The sequence below is a fragment of the Nylanderia fulva genome, unplaced genomic scaffold, assembly GCF_048542155.1.
Source record: "Nylanderia fulva isolate GAGA-0341 unplaced genomic scaffold, ASM4854215v1 Scaffold14, whole genome shotgun sequence".
Taxonomy (NCBI): Eukaryota; Metazoa; Arthropoda; class Insecta; order Hymenoptera; family Formicidae; genus Nylanderia; species Nylanderia fulva.
In genome coordinates, this window is record NW_028189622.1 from 5,571,735 (window position 1) to 5,593,278 (window position 21,544).

A 21,544-nucleotide genomic window follows, 5' to 3' on the forward strand; every position below is an offset into this window, starting at 1 on the left:
TTCGCACTACCTTTCCTTCGTACATCCGATAGGCCGCTGTCAACTTTACGTGTGATCCACGTCGATTGTACACGAGAACTTATACAATTCTTGTAACTTTCCGCGAAGATCACCAACGAGGAGATCATGAACAATAGCGCGGTGACAAGCTACAGGGTGGTCGTTGTTCAACATCCGCCCTTCGTGATGTTCGACAACGAGACTAATCATTGGTACGGCTTCTGCATCGATTTACTGGATGCGATTCGCGAGACTGTACCTTTCGAGTATGAAATACGCGAGGTGGAGGACCAGCAGTACGGATCGCTGAATGAAAACGGTAGCTGGGACGGCCTGATGAGGGAGCTGATAGATAAGAGAGCCGATATTGCCCTGGGCTCGCTGTGGGTGATGGCAGAACGGGAGAAGGTCGTGGACTTTACGGTGCCCTATTACGATCTGGTCGGTCTGACGATCATGATGCAGAAGACGAAGACGTCGACATCGCTCTTCAAGTTTCTCACTGTACTGGAGAGGGATGTCTGGCTCTGTATCCTAGCGGCTTACTTCTTCACAAGCTTCCTCATGTGGGCGTTCGATCGCTGGTCGCCTTACAGTTATCAGAATAATCGTGACAAGTATAAGGATGACGAGGAGAAGCGGGAGTTCAATCTCAGGGAGTGCTTCTGGTTTTGCATGACTTCTTTGACTCCTCAGGGTGGTGGCGAGGCGCCGAAAAATTTGTCCGGCAGGTTGGTGGCGGCTACGTGGTGGCTCTTCGGATTCATCATCATCGCGTCCTATACAGCGAATCTGGCGGCTTTCCTCACAGTATCCAGATTGGAGATACCCATCGAGACGTTGGAAGATCTTAGCAAGCAGTACAAGATACAGTATGCGCCTACAGTGAATTCACCGGCGTACGTCTACTTTCAGAGGATGGCGAACATCGAGGCGCGGTTTTATGAGTAAGTAATCCTTCCTCTTCTTCTTCTTCTTCTTTCGTTAGCTTCATATGCCTTCTTCTGTCAGTCATTTATTTCAATTTTCTTTTTTCAGAATTTGGAAAGATATGAGTCTGAATGACAGCTTGTCGGACGTGGAAAGGGCGAAATTAGCCGTTTGGGATTATCCAGTCAGTGACAAATATACAAAAATGTTCCAAGCCATGAAAGAAGCTGGTTTCCCGACCAATATCGATGACGCTTTAAAGCGAATTCGACGCGAGGGTCCATATGCGAATAACGAATTCGCTTTTATCGGAGATGCCTCGACCATCAAATATCTTGTTCTTACAAATTGCGATCTCACTCAAGTTGGAGAGGAATTTTCGAGGAAACCGTATGCTATCGCTGTTCAACAAGGATCACCATTGAAGGATCAATTTAATAACGCGTACGTATTTTCTTCTTTCTTTTCTGAAGGACAATCTTTCTAAAATCGCTATTTCTTTCAGAATCCTCATATTGTTGAACAAGAGAAGATTGGAAAAGTTGAAGGACAGATGGTGGAAGGACAATCCTGTGCGGAAGAATTGCGATTTAGAAAATGATCAGAGCGATGGTATTAGTATTCACAATATTGGCGGTGTATTCCTCGTAATTTTCGTAGGCATCATCTTTGCTTGCTTCACGTTAGCATTCGAATATTGGTATTATCGTTATCGTGGGAAAGTTAGCGAATTACATAAAGATAAAGATAAGTCTCTTAAAACTAAGATGGCGAAGGTAATCAAGCCGATAAGATTCAATTTACATCCCGCTCCCACGCATGGGTTTAAACCTGTGCAATTTAGATCGAGATTTTAAGTTCTATCATTTGAGATATACATATGTGAAATATTGATAGTAAATAAGTATAAGAATAAAATTATCGCACAAAGAAATACAAAATTATTTTTAGACAATGTGTTGGTTTTCTACAAGATTTTCAATATTTTTTAGATTCTTGAATCGTCATATTAATGTGACAGTAAAGCATTATTGTAATATATGATAACTTTTTAGATCAACTTGTGCATGCTCTTAGCGTATATTATGCTATACATGTATTTGTCCGAATGAAAGGAAAGGATGTAACTTTCGAAATATTTGGATGGAATATGTGGAATAAATATGCGAAGAGATGGAAAATTCTAAATTTATGTATAATGTTCGCAATGCCTTTATTTTGTCATTTTCCATACATTTCGCGCGCAGATATTTTCTATTCTCATTCCGTTTTATATTCACACCCTTTTACATCATTTCCTAAAACATAAGATCAGAAGTCCACATTCAACGCATCTGCCACTAATTATTCTCCATTCGATTCTCGCACATATCCTCATCATTTCATCATCTCACCTTAAATCATCATCTCATCCTAAATCATCATCTCATCTTAAATCATCATCTCATCTTAAATTATCATCTCAAAACAAAGTCAATTATAAGGTATACATTTCCTTTCGACACATCAACATTTTTCAATTTCCAACATTCTTTTCAAAGGCATTTGCATGCTAGTAACATTTCTTGTATTTTTTTTTCTTTTTCTTGCATACCTCTTTCATGAGGTAAGCATGTGTTTTCAAATTACACGTTTTTTTTTTACATGTACGTTCTCAGTTATTCGATTTTCTTAGGGTGAGCACAGGGAAAGCGTTGGATACAAGGAGATTTGGATAATGGGAAAGGGAAAAGAGGATAGAGGGAAGGATTAATCTTCTAGGGAGTTAAATTATAATTAGGAGAATACGAGATTAAGAAGGTAATCCATTAATAATCGCGAAAAACAACAGTAGAACTTGAATTAAATACCCGATTTGCAACGTGCGGCGCTCAAAATAAGTACTAGACTGTCTTTTCGAAAATTTGTCTCTAATTGCCAACTTTAATAATATCCGTTTCCCCCTTTTTAAACAAGAATTTAATAAATAAACTCTTGGCCTGCACGTCGGGCGAGAAACAAAATTGCTTGCTACAATTTCCTATAAAATCAGCGTACTAAGTTTTCTCCTCAAAAATCACAAAATAATCAACAACCTACAACTTAAACCACGTAGACTACGTCTTCAACGTTCTTACAACGTGAGACACTGTGTGTAAGGTATACACTTTTTTTTCTCATTTTGCTCCTTTCCGTTTTACTCATCTCACAAAGAGGGTTAATAATAACTATCTAAATGAATAATTAATATCCTCGCGTTTCGTTTTCGTATTCGATTGCATGTTGCTTATTACGAGTGACGATGGGGTTTACTCGTGCCTTCTTGGATACATGCATAACAAATTCCACATGCCAAGAGGACCCCCATTTACGCACCTATCATTCGCTTTATCTTGCGAAAAAAAGTATATATAGCTAACTTCAAATCTTCACATAGAATTATTTAGCAGCTTACATTATCCAGTTCATAAGGTCAATGGACGCAAAGTCGTCAGTGGCTGGCACCCAAAGCTGCTACTGTGCCTTCTATCAGAAAAAAGATATCATGTATATAATTAGATACAATTATAGTGTGGCAAAACTAAATTGTGTCTGCAAAACTTTTTTTCGGACGCACCATTAATATTTTTGATTATACCTGAATTCGGTTCATTATCGTAACAAAATCACTTATCACTATTATTTTTTCTCGTTTTTTAAACATTTTTTAGCATGTAAATTCTATTCTAAAGAAAAATTGATCCAAATTTTTGGAAGAATCAATACACTCATTTAAATACTTTCCAATAAAAATGATAAATATATGTATTACAATTACTTGTAGTTAATTTAGTCCATTAAAATTTTCTAATCACCTAAAATAATCACATAGATTAATATTTATTTTTTCCAATAGATATAAGTTGTTTATAAATACCAATTGTTTTTGTTGTTTTTGTTCCGAATGGAATGTAATTGGATTCTTAATGATTATGCATTGCATTGCAAGTCGCTTTCCAGTCTGGCAATATCGATTCCACACTCACTTAATAATAATAAAAAAAAAAAAAAAACAAAAAAATTAATATCTACGACCACCGTCTCTTTAGCAGTATTTGTAATTACGACACAATGTTACAATTTCTATGTAACGTTTATAAGGCATTTAGCCAAAGCATATATGATACGTATCTTTTATAACGATATTCATTACCTTTTTCTATCATTGTGCAGAGAAACACTCGATTGTACCCAGCCAAGTTGATCCAAAGCAAAGGAATCTTTTTCGATATTTTCTTGTTCGTGTATAACAGCATCTTCAGCTCCGATCGGAGAATAGCGAAAATGATCCTGTTCAGAAAGGATGCGACGTTTGACCGGAGATCGTATGGGTTCGGTTTGGACACTCTTGTCGCATTGACGTACTCGAAACTTCAATGTTAAATTCGTAGACACGGATGGCATCACCGTGTCGCTCTCCCGGTACTCCATATAAGGGCTTTCTCCGCCAGGAAGATATAGTAAGTTTCCTGATTCGGATCTGCGATAGGCAACTCGTTCTACTGTGTTGTTTACGGGAAATGTTGTCCCATCTGCCCAGTGACCATCGTCCTTTATCGGACGAAAGTGAGTACGCATGGAAGTCAATAAATCCTCGTCTGGTTCGGGAAGGCTGTTTACCTTCAAACTCGAACGAGACTGTTTACAAGTTCCAATTGGAGTCTTACATGATGCTATTGGAAAGAAGCAACTCCCTGTCTGAGGATTGTGACAATATAAGCCTGTAGCTAAGTTGCTATCAATTCCTTTCCAGCACCAGGGTCCATCCGTAAACGAATCTGACCAAGTTACATTACATTCTGTAATAATATATCAATATATAAGAATATTTATTAATAACAAAATCTGTATAAAATTTTTTTAATAGTATTATTCATGAACTATATGTTACATCATATTAATATCTCACCTGCTTTTTTATTGCTGTAAACATCTGCATGATCTTCAATGCCGATTACATCTATATCCCACGGGATAAGCGGTGATTCATCAACAACTGAGTCTTGATTTGGTGTGTCAGTAGCATAACTGTTATTTGAAGTAGGTAAGGTAAAGATTGTCTTGGTAGTGTCTGTTGGCCATAGAGGTCCAGAAGGAATGGAAAGTGTTGGAGCTGCCCATATTGAAGCTGTGTCCTGTGCATTGCCTGGTGCTGTATTCCAAAGTGCCTCCAAATTCTCATTAAACTTTGCTTTTAACTGTGCCAATTTTAACTGATCAAGTTCCAATTCGCGTTCTTTTTCTCTCTCCCGTTCCATTGATTTAGCGAATCCAAAACTTTCTTTATCTTCTGATCTTTGTGTTTCAATACACTAAAAAAGGAAAAAATAATTTACTGTAGTGGTAAATTACTACATAACTAAAGCTTCAAAAACAAATAAAGAAACAATACTTACAAGATTAATAGACATTTTTGTTTTTTTATTGCGAGCGCTGTTATTTTTATTATTGTGGAAATTAATTCCAATGGTAATGGTTTTATTATTGGTACTGTTGGCAAAATTTTTATGCGGAGACTTTTTGATGGATGCAGACTGCAAAGCTGGGAATGCTGCGTAGTATCTGAGAGCTCTGTCACGAGGTGTGAGTGCTTCTAAATTCGTTTTTGGTTCATCACTAGATTTCTTAGATTCTTCTTTCTCATTACGCGAACTTCCTCCCTCCAATTCTTTTAGTTTTATGCACAATTCATCAACCAGCGTTTCCACTCCGTTTTTCTATATGCAGAAGAAATATTTTTTTACATAATTGTAACGAAATTTAGAAAATAGAAATTTGTGATTTTATATATCTTTAGCGGAAATTATATTTTAAACTCACGTCATCAGCGGCACTTGTCAGATATTGCACAACAGTTCGGCGTTGCTCCCCGTCACCATGTGTTGGCAGCTTTGCTTTAAATCGGACACGTATGCGACATCCTGTGCTCCTAGTACCTAACTCAGTTGCAAAATCCTCTTCTGGAGGACTTAGGGCCGAGTCGGGGCGGCGCAATAGGCTGAGCACCAAACGCGAGTACGCAACAGGGTCAATCCCCAATGCGTCCAGGCGTGCTTCGAGCCACTGGCGCAACTCCTCCTCGGCCCGCGAACCAAAAACTTCACCTCCTCCAGGGGATGCCGCTATCCCGATCAAATGCAATGCCGCCGGATTCCTCATTCCCTCTTGATAAATCTCCTCCTAGACCCAGAAATTCTAACCAACTCCACTACCTCCAGGGTGATCATCCTCTCTCCTACAAAAAATTAGAATCGTCATTCATGGATTACATTCATTTTATAATATCACAATTTCATAACGGAGAGCCAACATTAGTCAATAACAATATTTAAAATCTATATAAATTTAAACTCACTTATGTACAGTAAGGTATTTTATTATTGTCCTTTAATGTTTCAATTTTATAGAATCCACCACCACAACGCTTGGACTTATCATCAAACGGGCTTATCAAACGTTTTTCTTCACTTCTTGTTTTAAATTTCTCGCATTAAGTTTCTAATTGCCCGGAAAGATTATTGTTTCTTAGAGTTTGTTACGTTGTTTAAAAATTTTTTAATTCTTGTGCATGGGTGGTGGGTATATCATTGAAGTGAGGCTGGCAGGTCTTAGTGAAGGATAACAAGTATAGTCTCCTTCCCATTTTGACACTGAAAATTAACAAGTAAAAATGATGTAAATAATTGCTTCGCTAAAATAATACATTTAGTTTCAGTGACAATTAATAGATATAGTTTTTAGTACAATATTACATGCAAGTTTAATATTAAAATTCAAGTAATATTATCTTATTCACTTACAATATATACTTATTTGTTTCTTTTTAGTATTATATTTAAATTTAATATTAAATCCAATATTATTTTATAACTCGTTACACAAATTGCTCCAATTAAGAAAATTAAATTATATCTATAAAAATTTACAATGTCTCTGCACATATAAATTTATTTATATATCTTTATATTAGATCATTATTTCTGATAATTTTTGCAATTCTAATATTCTGTATAAAAACGCAATTTTAATATAACAAACTAAAATTTAACATATTGTACTAACATTTATTTATATCTATTTAAAGAAACACGTCAGTCTCGCCATATATAGACAACCTCCACTGTATACACCACAGTGCACGGAATAATAAATTTTGCCAACGTGCATCGAGAAGGAGGCGGAGAGAAACAAAGACCAAGGTCCAGAAGTCATACAGCGCATATGCAAATAGAATCGCGCATCGCGACGTTACACATGTCCGAGACCATTGTGACCGCTGTCAAAGAGACGTGCTATCTATCTATAGATATGCAGATGTGTGCAACAAAACGCAATATATACATCGATCTCTCGTAGTTATCTTCGCCATGAGGCACGGCGCGCGTTCGAGAAACAGAGAGAGAGAGGGAAGAGAAAGATGGAGGAAGCGAGAACGAACAAGATAAAGGGAGAGAGAGAGAGAGAAAGAGACAGAATGAACGAGCGCAAATTTAGGCGAGCAACGCAATTGCATATCCCCGCGCGCGACTTGTTGGCAAAGGGACGGATATTTATATATATATGTAATGCAAATAACCTTGCCGATTGCACTATAGAGTCCGAGCTTGAGTCATACCTCCTTGCCCGGAACGCACGAGCCCGTGCGAGAGCCTATGATGTGACGACGTTGCGAAACGCGACGTTACACGGCAAAACTCGCGGTCAGCCGCGAAACGAGACGACGCGCGAAAACGTCGACGCGCGAATCCGTACCTGCGTCCTCGCCTCGATAATACGGTAACTTCGAAATTCGTCAACGTACCTGCATGCCTCTCGAGAGATGATTTTCACCCCGGCCTCTTCTACACACCCCACTCAGTAAAAAACATGGCGAGCTACTGAAACTTCCACGACTCTCCACTGGAGGCGCAGTTGTCGTCGAGCGCGCTTCGACGGCAACTTCGCGCCGGTGACGGCTATCGATAGGTCGCGCGTGCGCGCATCGAGCAGCGGAGGCGCGCATAACGTCACCGACAGGCGAAGCGATTGGTCGGAGCCCCCGTAGGATCTTCGAGGAACAATTCGACTGTGGCTCGAACAAAAGGTAGAAAATTTACACAGAAAATTCCTTCAGGGAAAGTGTCTTTTGTTGAGAGTAACGGTTTTTTTTATTAACACAGGGTTTTCTCTCAACGGAAAAATAAAGGATGCAGCTACGGATTCCATCTTGGCCTCATGCTGTGATGAACAACGGTATGTTTATTCGAGTGAGGTGCCGGAATCCGGTGAGCAAAACATCGAAATTCTCTCGTTTTATAAAATGTCTATATGTATGATGTATTACGCTCTGCGTTTTTACACATATAAAACATCAACGAAAAACACGGATTTCGGATATCAAATATAATATGTGCAGCATATTTGCGCATTATTTTCTTGTGTGGTTAGGCGCATTTTATTGTGCCTCATAAGCAAAGCAATAATATGAATACACTTTATTTAACATATCGAAAGAATGCGCTGTTAAAAATGGCGCGTTATCAATCAAGAACTTATTGAATTTTATTATTCTGTATGAACATTTGATGATTTATTATTTTATAATTTGTCTCTACTTGTTACGGAAATTTCTCTTAGAGAGAGAGAGAGAAGATGCATGTAATATCGAAAGACAACGTTAGATGGCAGCACGCTGTTCATTACTCATCGCTGCATAAAAGTGCATTGATCTATCTTCTGATAAAACATACACATATACGCAATAATATATGTTGTATGCGCGCGCAATAATATCTTATAGGTATATATACATATATAAAATATTACATATTTATAATATTACTTTTTTAATGTTATTTATAACATTATAAATATTTATAATATTATTATAATATATAATATTATATATATATATAGTTTTAATATATATTTAAAAAATATGTCTAATTTAAAGACCATACACATGCATCTACACAAGCAGACAATATATGTATGTTAATAAATATTTAAATATGTATATATACATATGACTAGCACAGAGATAGAATTTTCTCTTAGAATTTATTCTGAAAATTATGATAACGTGAGACAATATATACTAGTGGAAAAATTTCATTAAAGTTTCTAATTAATATTTACGACAATAAAAAAATATTAAATCTATCACAATAAGATATAAAATATGTTCGATTAATTTTAGTACGTACATAGTACACATATTTTATGTCTTATTGTGGTAGGTATTAATATTTTTTATTGTGGTACATATTAATCAGAAAAACTCTTATAATATTTTATTGTATTGTAATATTTTAAAATTTTTCTGCACTTTTTACTTAAAATTTTTAATTATGTATGTTGGGCGAAAACAGTCTTATAGATCTATTTTCATGTAATTATATACATGTATATATATTCACTTGCACAGAGAGAATTTTTTCTTAGAATTTATTCTGAAAATTATGATAATGTGAGACAATATAGTATTGAAAGAATTTTATTAAAGTTTCTCTAATTAATATTTATCACAATAAAAAAATATTAAATTTACCACAATAAGATATAAAATATGTTGGATTAATTTTACTCTATGTACATATTAGACATATTTTATATCTCATTTTGGTTTATATTAATATATTTTTTATTGTGATAAATATTTAATCAGACAAACTCATAAAATTCTTTTATACAATTCTAATATCACATTGTCCCACGATTACCATGATTTTCAAGATAAATTCTAAGAGAAAATTCTTTTTGTGTAAGTAAATATGTACATATACATATATACGTATATATAATTACGTGAAAAGAGATGTGTAAGATCGTTTTCGGCCTAATATAATTAAACATTTTAACAAAAACTGAAGAAAAATTTTGTTAAATATTACAAAACGATAAATAATTATCTTATTATATATATATATATATATATATATATAAATTTAAATTTCATATAAATAGCTTTGTTAGTTTGATTATCAGCTTGAAACACGACGGTATAGTCGTAATTTCGTAAAAGAAAGAATGATCATGTTATAAGTAATGGGGTTAAGTAGAGTTCCTGCGGGTCTAACAAAATATCCATTAAGAGAAGAGCTAATCACATAGCTAATCGCAACATCCAGAAAAATTCCGTTCGACTCTTTTCTCTCTCAATGGAGTATCTGTTACTCTTTATCTTCTTTAGTGTACTCCTTTTTTTCAAATCTTGAAATCTTTTTTTTTCTTTTTCTAATTTTTATTATTACGCGGAAAGAAATTAGCTACTATATAGCTAAATTTTAACTGTCCCTATATTACACATGAAATTTAATTATCATGCTTAAATTTTAGTTATGATAGCTAATATTTTTTAGCTATAGAATTCTCCCTTTAACTATAACTAAAAAATATTAGTTACCATAAATATCAGGTTGTAATATAGCTAAAATTTAGCTACGATGGCTAATTCTTTTTTCATGCATATATTTCAAAAAAATTGAATCATCGGGTTCGTATACGATTTGTCTATTTCAAATTAGATCTGCTTTCTATTAATTTACGTGCTCAAATAAGAAAGCATGAAAAGTCTTTGAGATTATTTAATTAATTTTCTTTCGCATTTCTAACTTGGTTCTACGTCGGAGAAGAATATTTCATTTCAAGATAAAACAGAAACTATCATATTTATTTCCGTTTAGTTCAAAGAAATAGAACCGAATAAGAATATACAACGCTTAAGCGCGGCATTAATAATATAAAATCTCAATAAAACAAAAATTTGAATTGAAAATAAATGTATATGTAAGAAGAAGAGATTTTTCTTAGGGGGCAATAAAACACTTAATTCTTGCAAGAAAGAGCAAAGAAAGCTCGCAGTCGCCGGCTCTTGGCAACGTTCCCGCCGCTAAAAGAAAGGGTGAAAAAGTGGCGACGATTGTATAATCTGATATCGAGGCGCAGATAAAAGCTCGGATTAAAATCCGGAATTAAATCATTTCGGCCCCGGCGAATCCCCGATATTAATCCACCGGCACAGGATCCGCATCCCTCTTGCCTCGCCGCATTTTCATCCCGCGATATCGTCACTCTATACGCGTTCTCCCTTCGCCCGGGGTTCGCAGAGGTTAGTCGCTTTTCCTGGGAAACCGTCCGAGAGCTGCGCTGGGGTTGCAACCCCGCGCCGAGAGTAGACGGGGAGAATCGACGGGTACAACACGTCGGTGTAGTATAAGGGTCGCTTTGCTGCTGCGCAACCGACATGACGCAGACATCAGCCGCTATATACCTGGTTCAACGACCACCGCCCTGCTCTCGTCCAACCCTGAAGTATCCGGCCCAGCTCGAGGGGGATGCACGGGGGTTGGTACGGAAGGGAGGAAAACGCACTCCTGGCGGAGGCCACCGGAGGAAGGGGATGAGAGCGGCGGTGGTGGTTGTCGACGAAAGAAGAGGGTTGCCAGAGGGTGGGAGAGATCACGTCGATGGGGGTCTCGCGAGCCCGCCGGAGCGGCCCACGGGCCAGTTCCGTCTCGAGCCCAGGGGTAGAAGAGCTACTGGCCGCTTGTCTGCTCCCTTCTTTCGCTATAGTTTCATTTCTTTCCGTTTTAGTTCCTCTTCAGTTCCGATTGATTGACATATACACGTATAATATATATAACCGCAAATATCTCGGCACACGTACATATACATATCTGAAAACAAAACACCCACACACACCCGTTGTTATACGCAGGGACCCGCTCTCTCTCTCACGCACAATCCACCATCCACACACTCATACACACACACACACACACACACATATGCCCATGTATACACGCATACGGTAAATTCGTTTGTTCGTTGTTCGTGGTTGAATTCGCAAGCACGATTAGTATACCGACCTTCCCATCGTTGTCGTCGTACGTTTAAATGCACGGACACACCCGCGTCCAGTATCCGGAGTATCCTTAGGTCCGGCCAGGTGTAACGGGCCGTATCGCGTAGTACCTGCGTCTTCTGTCCATCCAATGCGCGCGTGCATCGAGCGCGGGTTCGTTGAGTTTTAGGAAACGTAATTGTCGCATTCTCTCTCAGGTATGTGTAATTTTCAATCGGACATTATCATTTTCGCGTACCGTTTCCGAAAAAGCATCCGGAGCGTATCCGATCGATCGCCACGTGTGCATATAGTATGTGATTGATCAAGATTTCACGAGCCAAGTGTACGAGCGTAGAATCAGACTTTTTATGTCTCGATTGTTCTTTTCAAGACGAAAAGCTCGCGTTATGTTCCAACGAATTGTAAGATCGAAGAATTTTCGAAATTATATATTCATTAGATACTTGTGTTCAACGTGAAATTTTTCTATTTGATCAATTTTCATATATGATTGAACTATCTGATTGTAAGAATAATGAGAAAATATGATATAATAATAAGATGAAATTATGTTGAAATTTTACGAGTTTGCAATGTGTTGCGATTGTGTTTATTACAACACACATGTAATTGTATTATAGTTCTACGGATCAAGTGCTCTAGATGCATTCGGAAATGGTATCAATTATAATAATCATAACAGCATGCTTTTTCAATGTTGTATTTGCTATCCATTAACATTATTTTTATTAATATATTTATCTATGAACAAAGAAGTAAAGAGTCAGTACACAGCATATTTTAATAACAATATTAGGAACAAACTGTAAGAAATATAACAGGTATATATTGTATATTGCTAGAAACTGTAAACATACGTTAAGATATATATATATATATATTCAACTATATAATTTAATCATTAAAAATCTAACAATTAGAAAATGTATTTATTATCACGAAGGAAGAGGTGAGAATATATATTGTGTAAGAGAAAGGGTTGAAAATTTGATTGTTTACGTGCATCCGTGAGAGAATAAATGTTGCGCAATAGAGAGAAACACATTATTGATGTGTTTTTCTTAATATTGATAATATAGATTGGAAGTTACTCGATATAAAAGAAATAAAAGTTAATTGATAAACAATTATTACAGGACAATTAAATACTCTCCGAGATACATTCTCGATACTCCTCTCTCGTCATAAGCAACCCTCTATATTTTCGTCGCTAAAAATAACGTGAATCGATATGTGCGATGATTAATCTCCTCGTCCAATTAGATATATCTATATAAACCAATATCGTCATTATTAAGCTATATCAAGGCAATAATTTCCTAGTCATTTCCGGTCTCTAGGAGATCAAAAAAGCGCAGCATATTCGCAGACTCCCGTCGAGAAATTTCTTTTTACAAACGACCAAGTCCGAGGCGAGACGATCGTTATCTGCGCGACTTGACGCTTTTGCGTGGGACCGTCGATCTGTTCTTGGTGGCTGCGAGCTCCAAACCACCCCGCGTCAGCTGATTGAAATCGATAATGGTGAGCCGCGGCTCGGCGGCGGGCCGCCCCGTCGTCAGGGCCTGCACCTTGTCGAGCGGTGCCCCGGGGCTCCGGAACCTGTAGCTCCGGCTCCTGCACCCGCCGCCGACGCCCGTTCCAGTTTCATTCGCGATTCCAGTTCCGGGCTGCTGTCCCATCCGCGTACCGCTCATCGATCGGTAACGAGCGCTCGGGAGCGGCTCAGCTTCCTCCCGAAAGTACCTGACGATATCGATTACCGAGATTAGCCGATTTGCAATACGTCTCGGGGTTCAATTCATTCTGTTTTTCACGCAAATGTCAATTTTTTCTTTACTTCTGAGAAGCTCTCTCGATCTTGTCTTACATTTGCATCGTTCAAACGCTTGATCCGTATGTATGTACGTATTTAAAAGACGGAAACATCGGCTGCGTTTGGTGGAAAAAGCTACTTTACTATTGTAAAATTCACGAGTCCGATTGGTGCATGATCTTAGATTCTGCTCGATTAAAATCAAGAGCGTATCAGATTCACAAATTTTACAACCGTTGCAAAGCTGCTTTTTCTGCTGACAATGAGTACAGTCATTAACTTTGAAGCAAACGCGCATCACTCTCTATATCTTTTTTCTTAGCTTTGTTACATAGAAAGAATTTTCACTTAGAATTTATCCAGAAAATTATGATAATCGTGAGACTATATGGTATTGGAAGAATTTCATAAGAATCTCTCTGATTAATATTAACCACAATAAAAAAATTAATACCTACCACAAGAAGATATAAAATATGTTCGATTAATTTTATTATGTATACATATTAATATTTTTATTATGGTAAATATTATATATCAGAGAAACTCTTTTAAAATTCTTTCAATACCACATTATTTCACGATTACCATGATTTTCAGAATAAATTCTAACAATGAGAGATTTTTGTATAAATGGTTTCTAATAGAAGCAATAGTTTTGCTATATTGCTAATATATCTATATGGTATGAAAAAATTGAAATAATTACTCATAAATGCTGGCAAGATGCAAGGTCGCCGGAGTTCTCACTGTTCTCAGTCTAGGTTCTCTTGGAAATCGATGTCTCTGCCGAGATTGACGTGTTCGCCTATTTGACGGTTGATCGGGAAGCCCCGACGGGATAAGTCCAGTAAGCTTGTAATATTCTAGAAAAACGCGAGCCAAATTGCGACCGAGCCTGTAATCTATATTCTGATAGTCAAGGTTTTCAATTTTTCTAATTAGATGTTAGTGGGTCCACGTATTAACGCGTAAATTACGTAGTATTGCTACTTTCATGCACGAAGCTTTTAATAAAGCTTAATAAATTAAATTAATTTAATAAAAATTGAAAAAAAAAAAGATTTTTAACATTCGCCTCATGCAATAAGATAATTTTCATATATTTTTTATACAATAATTGTACGATTATTTGTAAAAGATACATCCTTCTTCCGTGTACGGCATTATACCGGGTATCCCTTTTTTATTATAACCGTACATAGACACCTCTAGGCTGTAACAGTTGACGTGCTCCTTTAGGATAGAGCACAAATAACGTCGGGCAGTTCCGCCTTTATTGTGATCTTGATTGTACATGGTGTTGCCTAATTCATAGTCCTCCGCGTGCTGAGCTAGTAATTTCGGCAAGACGATATGCCTCTCGTACCTGAGAGGCTGGCAGTCATGAGTCAAATTGGATTACAAGCTCGATTGATGAATTAACTTCTTATTCTCTCGATAGAACGATATATAGCGATCATGAATTTAACTTAACGGATAACGTCTAATAACATTAGACTAACACGTTACTTTACCCATCATTTAAACGAGATTAGAGTTACCTGTAGACATCCTCGTACGTATTTCCATAGACAAAAACACCCGTGGCATTAGTATGCGCGTGCAGATCCAATACGCAATCTAATGGTGTGTGCGAATTTTTATCGAGGGATTTTAGCATCGCTCTGGTCGCAAATAGAGTAGGATGGATCCACTCGGAGATACGATTCCACGATCGATTCAGATCCAATCCCATCACGGTAGATCTTAATACGCCAAATAATCAAGCCAAATAATCACGCCAATAATACATCATATATTATATCATGTATTATTATTCTGCGATACAGTCATAAAAAATAAAAATGTTTTGCTTAAAAATAAATATATCATTACTATATTGTGTATTATTTCTAATACTACTATATTATTAATCAAGACTACATTTAAATTAAATTATTTATTTATTCATATTAAGCATCAATTTCATATATATAAAATAATTTATTTAATTCATCAACGAATTATTAAAATGTATTCTATAAAAGTCAATTCTAATAGTCACTAAAAATGAATATGATTAAAAGTAAATGATTTCTCGCGAATATACGTGATATAATTGGAACGTTCGTACCTGTAATTTCCGAGAAAGACACCGTCAGGATTCAGCATTGGCACTATCTTGAAAATCACATACTCTCTTAAAATCTGAGCGATAGGATGAGCGCTGACTAAAAAGTCCATCAATCCCTGACACACAAATGAAGACGGCGATTCGCCAGGATGAACTCTGGCGAGAACGACGACCACCTTTCTAGGTCGTTCGGTGTCTTCGAGATCGGATGCTATAGTCACGAGTTCTACATTTTTCTTTTGGATCGACTCGGCCAGCGTTTCCCTCTTTGTATATAGCAATCTGCTGCACAAATTGTCGAGATGTCCCAAGTAACGAGTGTACGAATACGGATATGTTAGGGCAAACTGATAGAGGTCATCTTCGCGATCAAACGCGAAAGCGAAGCTTAATACGTAGTGATTCTGATGCTGCGCAGATTTGTAATAGAACACCTACAATATGAAAAAATAGGTTGTGGCAGAAACTATATAAAACTTTATTTTATTATATTTTTGAATTTATTGTCGTAAATTAAAAAAAAAATCGAAAACATTTCACTGCCTATATTATTACAAGACTAACCGTTAATGCAAATTAATTATTTCTTTGATTTTAATGTTAAAATATTTACCGAATTATTTTCTCTTGAGATATACCACCGTCAAATTTATTGTTTTATTGTTTAACTTAAAAAAAGATCGAATTTTTTAAATTAATCACTCAAAAAAATATTTCGCTGATATAGTTAGACGTTTAGATGTTTTTTGTATCTGTTAAAACTGTTGTTTGTCACGTATAGAATTTATAGCAGGAATATATATTCTGTCTCTGTTATTTAGGCAAATTAAGTAAATTACATATGCAATATGACAATACTTGTCAATTACTTAGCTGTTTTAGTTAATTTTTTATACCTAGAAAATTTTTGTTGTACTTGCAATATCATTTTTTTGAGTGATTGCTTTCAAAATATATATTTTCATAAGTTATTGATTAATTTTAATTTTATTTTACGAGTAATAGATTTTCCCCCTCCCACTCCCCAAAAAAATATATCTTAAATGTAATTAATTCACAAGAAACATTTTCATGTCAAAATCAATAAAAAAGAATAAATTGTTTTAATTTGTTTCATTTCAGTGTTGCACGGTATTTTAAAGGATTCTCATAATTTCTAATCGTTTATTTAATTAAATAATGAGCAATGGCATTAATATGTCTCGAATAATTAATTTAGGGAACTTTTAATATCAAAATCAAAGAATTAATTCATTGCATTAACATATAATTTAATCATAAAACGATATCAATTGGAACATTTTTTGATTATTTTTTAAACTTATTTCGCGAACAATAAGAGTTATTAGAGAAAGAAATTAGTAATAAATTAGCATTTAATTATGTCTTGTATTTTTATTTAATTTCTCTTGTTGGAAACTAAATCTCAAAGTGCGTGATTACTTTATCTATATTGTCGTCTGATTCATAGATAAACGACCGTTAATGTAAAATGTAAAGTAAGACATTACTTCAAAGATAAAAGTGCGCAATTAATTTATAAGTAATAAAACAATCAAACAAATAAACAAAAATTGTTTACCCCTCGGTTTTATCGTTTTCTCGATATCTTTCGATTTGTATTCTCATTAATTATGCATCATGCACGCATTCCAGAATATAACAATTGTGTGATATTTTACGAAATTTTCCCAATGTAAATCGTATATGATACTCGCTTTATTTTTTATTGCAATGAAAAAAATGTGAAAATTGCTACGATTCATTCGACACTGAAAATTCACACAAGGCTATTTTTGTTAACGGGTACGAATATATGCACATATTTTACATTAATTTTACTATTTCTTTTTATAATACAAATAAATAAATATATAGATATAAGTTAATCAACACGTTACGATAACGTTCGAATTTGTTTTGTATATGTTTGCGATATTTATTAATGATTGAGAAAGAAAATAATATCGCCAATTTCTTAACAATGTCTTACTACGCAAGTTAAGGCTAGTTGAGATCATCAATTAAAAAAGTTAATTAATTGCGCGAGCTGATAATCTCTATTTTAATAGTTTGAGAATGTGTGATCGCGTTTTGACAGATAATACGACGATAATGCTTTTTTGTTTAAGCATTGTCGCACGAATTACAAATATGTAAATAATAGCGCGTTATTTTTCGCAAAGACTTGACACTATTTACGTATTGTAATCTTGTTGTCATTTATACAGCGCCATTCGAATCGAACAGACAACTTTACAAGGTGTTCCGTGTGTGTCGTATTATCTGTAGAAATACGATTGCGATAAGTATTAAAAGATGTCAAACGCAAATATTCCCTTTGATCATTACAATTAGCAATTATCAATCCACGCGACTAATTAATTTCCGCGAATTTCCGATTGCCATGTTTTGATTTACCATTAATTCTATATATTGCGCAATTTGACTTATGGATTTTTGAATTTCTCTATTCTATTATTAACAAAATGTCTCAGAGACAAGTCGATTCCAAGTTGACACGTTTAATATAAATACGTACAGTTATATTTAATTACATACGTTAACTGTTAATTATGTGTTGTAAATTTCAATATCCAGCGTATCGTACAACTATGTGATTTCGCGTTTTTTCATTGCAATATAAAATAAAGTGCACGTCATGTAATTAACATTGGGAGTGTTATGTAAAGTAACACAAAACCGTCGGTAATATAATTAGTGCGCGTACGTTTGTAATTAACAATGTTTTTAGCAAATGAGTATTGTACAAATATCGTGAAAAACAACAAAAAAACCGACAAGAAAAGAGAAGAAAATCAAGAAATCAAGCAATGACGGAGTAAGGTGAGAAATTTTTGTCAAATATTTTTTATTTATAAAATAAATTGCTCACGTTTATATTCGTGATGGAATCTTTCTTTACATTATTTTGAGATAAAATAATCGATAGTTAATCAATCATAGCCTATGTTTGACAATTATCTGTATATGAATATCTGTATATGAATCACACAGAGATTAATAATCGCGTATATTCAAGGTCTTCATTATTCTAATGAGAAATGGAATTCATATGTATAAGGCAGAATTAAATGCCAATTTATTGTAAGTAATGAGAATTTATTTTAAGACTATATCATGATAATGTGATATTGTTCACATTATTACATTCTTATATAAGAAATGGATTAAATTTATAATGGCAATCAATCACGTAGTCAGCGATGGTAATCGTCAATCGATTTACGATGCCGATAATTCTAATTTAAAAGACTACAGGTGCTGGCGATGAAGTAATTTGATATTGGAACTCGCTCTGACACAGTTTCTCTAGATTTAAATCGACAATACTGCCAATAAATTGGAACATTTACGTCAATCGCGCGATGTAACGGCGAACAAATTCGCTTCAAAGATATATATGAATATGCATCTGCTTATTATAATAATCGTGTATTTGATATATAATTTAGAAATGTGACGTTCTTTTAACTTATAATTAATATAAACATTTTATTCATAGTTGAGATAAATTTCAAACATTCTTTATCGCTGCTTAAACTTAAAAATTTTAATTATATGTAATAATGAATTCAACTTAAAATATTTATAAGTTATACACAGAGAGAACTTTCTCTTCAAATTTATCCTGAAAATCATAGTAATCGTGAGACAATATAGTATTGGAAGAATTTTATAAGAGTCTCTCTGATTAATATTAACCACAATAAAAAAACTAATATCTACCCCAAAGTAATATAAAATATGTTTGATTAATTTTATTATGTACATATTAATATTTTTTATTGTGGTAAATATTAATCAGAGGATCTCTTATAAAATTCTTGCAATATCATATATCGTTCCACGATTACCAGTGATTTTCAGGGTAAATTCTGAGAGAAAATTCCGTGCAATCATAGACAATAAATTAGTGACTAATGACTTTTGAAAATTTTACCTGTTCCCGCGGTATCCTTTGCCATTTTGGTCTGCTACTGCTTTTCATCAACGGCGTCATTCCCTGCCGAAAGAGATTCGCGCTTTTCGAGATGTTCACGATATTGAAGATCACTCGTTGATCCGCCTTCACATTATCTACGGTGAAATTGAACCACAGGCGTAACCTAGGTCCGCAGGTGTCAGGTCTGATGAAAAGGTCGTACTCGAATTCGGATATCAAATCCACCCTACCGAGATTACCGGTCTCGAAGGTGGCGTCGAAACAGATGTGGCCCTTCTTAGCTTTCCCGCTGTGGCCAGGTGGTCGCATCACCATCTTGTTCACGTTACCCAAACCACCCTCGGCATCACTATCCTCACTTTCTACAAGATTATCGCAAATTAAATATAATTAAATGGAAAGATAAGAGAGCATCGTCTAGAATAATAAGACTTTGCTTAGTCGAATAAAGGAAAACAATGATAATGCCAATGACGCCTTTAAACTACCGTTTATCGGCTTGCAATTTGAAAATACAAATTTCACAGTAAAATATACGAAATATACGTCTATGACTTATAATTAGTCGAACGGCAAAGATATCTGACCCGCGCGCTGATAAAGACTGGTGTGCTCCAGAGGGTCTCGTCCTTCGCAAGAGAAGGCCATGGCTCCTCAAAGAACTCGAAAAGAGATCTATCGAACGACGTGACCCCGGCACACCATTGATGAATGACGGCTTTCAGGCGGTCGACCAGAGTAAGCATAGAGCAAACGACACTCTGATCTATCGGGCGGAAGACGCGATGAAGCACTGACGGCTTCGTGCGAGACGATCGGCTTTACACTAGTTGGTTGGTGTTACCGCCTACATGATAAGAGCGGATTCGTTTGGAGAATTTCCGAGTCTCGCGTGAACGAACGAGCTCTCCGTGCAAGAGAAATGGGAATCGGTTCGCAGGAAATTTGCGTGGCCCGTCAAGGATCTCGTACGTGCGATCTCTCTCGACATGCCCTCCTCGTTCAAACCTTCGATTATAAACCGGGAAAACTCGTTTGCGGTCACGAGATCTCTGCAGGAGTTTCTGGCATGACTCCCTGATTGATTCGATTACAGATGAACTGAGATTAGAGGAGAGCGTGATTGAGAGACTTGCTGAAAATCGTGATAGTTTTACAGAATTGGCAAACAGAGCATAAAGCGATATAGCAAATTCACGTCACGCCGGGACCTAGAAGTTGATTAACTGATGAAGTTGATAAGAGACCATAATATTGTGGAGGTTGTTATTTAAAACTTTGTGTTATTACACATTACAAAGTTTTTTTATCGAATAAGGTTTCTCATTAGAATGAGATTTACGTATTCAAATAAGCTTCTTATACTTGATGATATCTGCATAATTATTTGATAGACATTTCTTGTCTCTTTAATAATATATGTTAATTATTTAAAAATTAATACGTTTAGTTAAATTATTTACATAAGGATAAATATTCGTTCGAAGAAAATATAGATTATCATGATCTGTGAAAATGACATATATGGTAATTATTCATAAATAATGTTATTATAATTCAGAAAGAAAAATATGGTTTAGTACAAGCGAAAAGAATAAAGAAGGGGAAATGACGAAAGTTCGCGAGATATTTCCGTCATCACTAATGTAATATACAAAAGAGTTTCCTCGAGGCCGAGTCTTTATCGTGCATCTTATCATAGAAATACACAGTTCGTTTTGTATGGCAATACACAGAAGCTAAATCTAGATCATTCGATATCTATTTCCATCGGATCCGATGCTCGATAATAACACAAATGTCGCACTTTGTGACTAAAAGTACTATATCTCTCTGCCAGCGGGAAAG

General features: G+C 35.5%; 4 protein-coding genes across 10 annotated transcripts in view; 2 read left to right on the forward strand and 2 right to left on the reverse strand.

Moving 5' to 3' along the window:
- Ir25a (ionotropic receptor 25a) overlaps nucleotides 1–2,118 on the forward strand; it is a 28,650-nt gene extending 26,532 nt beyond the window's left edge. For both annotated transcript variants that reach the window (XM_085480240.1, XM_029300819.2), the window contains 3 exons: nucleotides 109–947; nucleotides 1,039–1,374; nucleotides 1,436–2,118. In XM_085480240.1, the coding sequence (XP_085336366.1) occupies nucleotides 109–947; nucleotides 1,039–1,374; nucleotides 1,436–1,787 (1,527 nt within the window). In that variant the 3' untranslated portion in view covers nucleotides 1,788–2,118. The remainder of the gene's footprint in view (nucleotides 1–108; nucleotides 948–1,038; nucleotides 1,375–1,435) is intronic.
- Nucleotides 2,119–7,834, reverse strand: LOC114929315 (uncharacterized). Of its 4 annotated transcripts, XR_003819234.2 has the most exons (9): nucleotides 7,751–7,834; nucleotides 6,305–6,599; nucleotides 5,770–6,184; nucleotides 5,346–5,666; nucleotides 4,859–5,261; nucleotides 4,103–4,748; nucleotides 3,827–3,934; nucleotides 3,527–3,764; nucleotides 3,313–3,435 (listed from the first exon to the last, which is right to left on the reverse strand). XR_003819234.2 is itself a non-coding variant. In XM_029300822.1 (7 exons), exons 3-7 carry the CDS (start codon nucleotides 6,106–6,108, stop codon nucleotides 3,375–3,377), a joined length of 1,770 nt encoding a protein of 589 aa, XP_029156655.1. In that variant the 5' UTR covers nucleotides 6,109–6,184; nucleotides 6,305–6,599; nucleotides 7,751–7,834; the 3' UTR covers nucleotides 2,119–3,374. The 4 variants fall into 4 exon arrangements, 2 of the variants coding, with proteins under 2 accessions (XP_029156655.1, XP_029156657.1); XR_003819233.2 differs by lacking the exon at nucleotides 3,527–3,764; XM_029300822.1 differs by lacking the exons at nucleotides 3,527–3,764; nucleotides 3,827–3,934 and having other exon boundaries at nucleotides 2,119–3,435.
- Nucleotides 7,835–7,897: 63 nt separating this feature from the next.
- Nucleotides 7,898–21,544, forward strand: part of LOC114929317 (ELAV-like protein 3) — a 47,465-nt gene continuing 33,818 nt past the window's right edge. Inside the window, exons 1-2 of one of the 3 annotated variants that reach the window (XM_085480243.1) lie at nucleotides 7,898–8,032; nucleotides 8,109–8,213. The gene's annotated coding sequence lies outside the window, so the exon portion shown is untranslated. Of the gene's footprint in view, nucleotides 8,033–8,108; nucleotides 8,214–11,425; nucleotides 11,992–21,544 lie in introns of those variants that run through there. The other 2 variants (XM_085480244.1, XM_085480241.1) reach the window with 2 other exon arrangements.
- Nucleotides 12,719–20,470, reverse strand: LOC114932152 (cytosolic carboxypeptidase 6). The gene is made up of 7 exons (XM_029300847.2): nucleotides 20,284–20,470; nucleotides 19,694–20,058; nucleotides 15,730–16,163; nucleotides 15,158–15,361; nucleotides 14,759–14,982; nucleotides 14,323–14,518; nucleotides 12,719–13,543 (listed from the first exon to the last, which is right to left on the reverse strand). The coding sequence occupies exons 1-7, from the start codon at nucleotides 20,342–20,344 to the stop codon at nucleotides 13,222–13,224; spliced, it is 1,806 nt and encodes a 601-aa protein (XP_029156680.1). The 5' UTR covers nucleotides 20,345–20,470; the 3' UTR covers nucleotides 12,719–13,221.

Excerpts from the sequence above, each read along its gene's own strand:
- LOC114932152 (XM_029300847.2), bottom strand. The coding sequence starts at position 20,344 with ATGGCCTTCTCTTGCGAAGGACGAGACCCTCTGGAGCACACCAGTCTT. Across the intron at positions 14,519-14,758 it reads GCCGTACACGGAAGAAGGAT|ATTACAGGCTCGGTCGCAAT; the intron begins GTATCTTTTACA and ends ATCAGAATATAG. Across the intron at positions 13,544-14,322 it reads CATCTTGCCAGCATTTATGA|GTACTTTCGGGAGGAAGCTG; the intron begins GTAATTATTTCA and ends CGATATCGTCAG.
- LOC114929315 (XM_029300822.1), bottom strand. The coding sequence starts at position 6,108 with ATGAGGAATCCGGCGGCATTGCATTTGATCGGGATAGCGGCATCCCCT. Across the intron at positions 5,667-5,769 it reads TGACAAGTGCCGCTGATGAC|AAAAACGGAGTGGAAACGCT; the intron begins GTGAGTTTAAAA and ends TTCTGCATATAG. Across the intron at positions 3,436-4,102 it reads CTGCACAATGATAGAAAAAG|AAGGCACAGTAGCAGCTTTG; the intron begins GTAATGAATATC and ends TTTTTCTGATAG.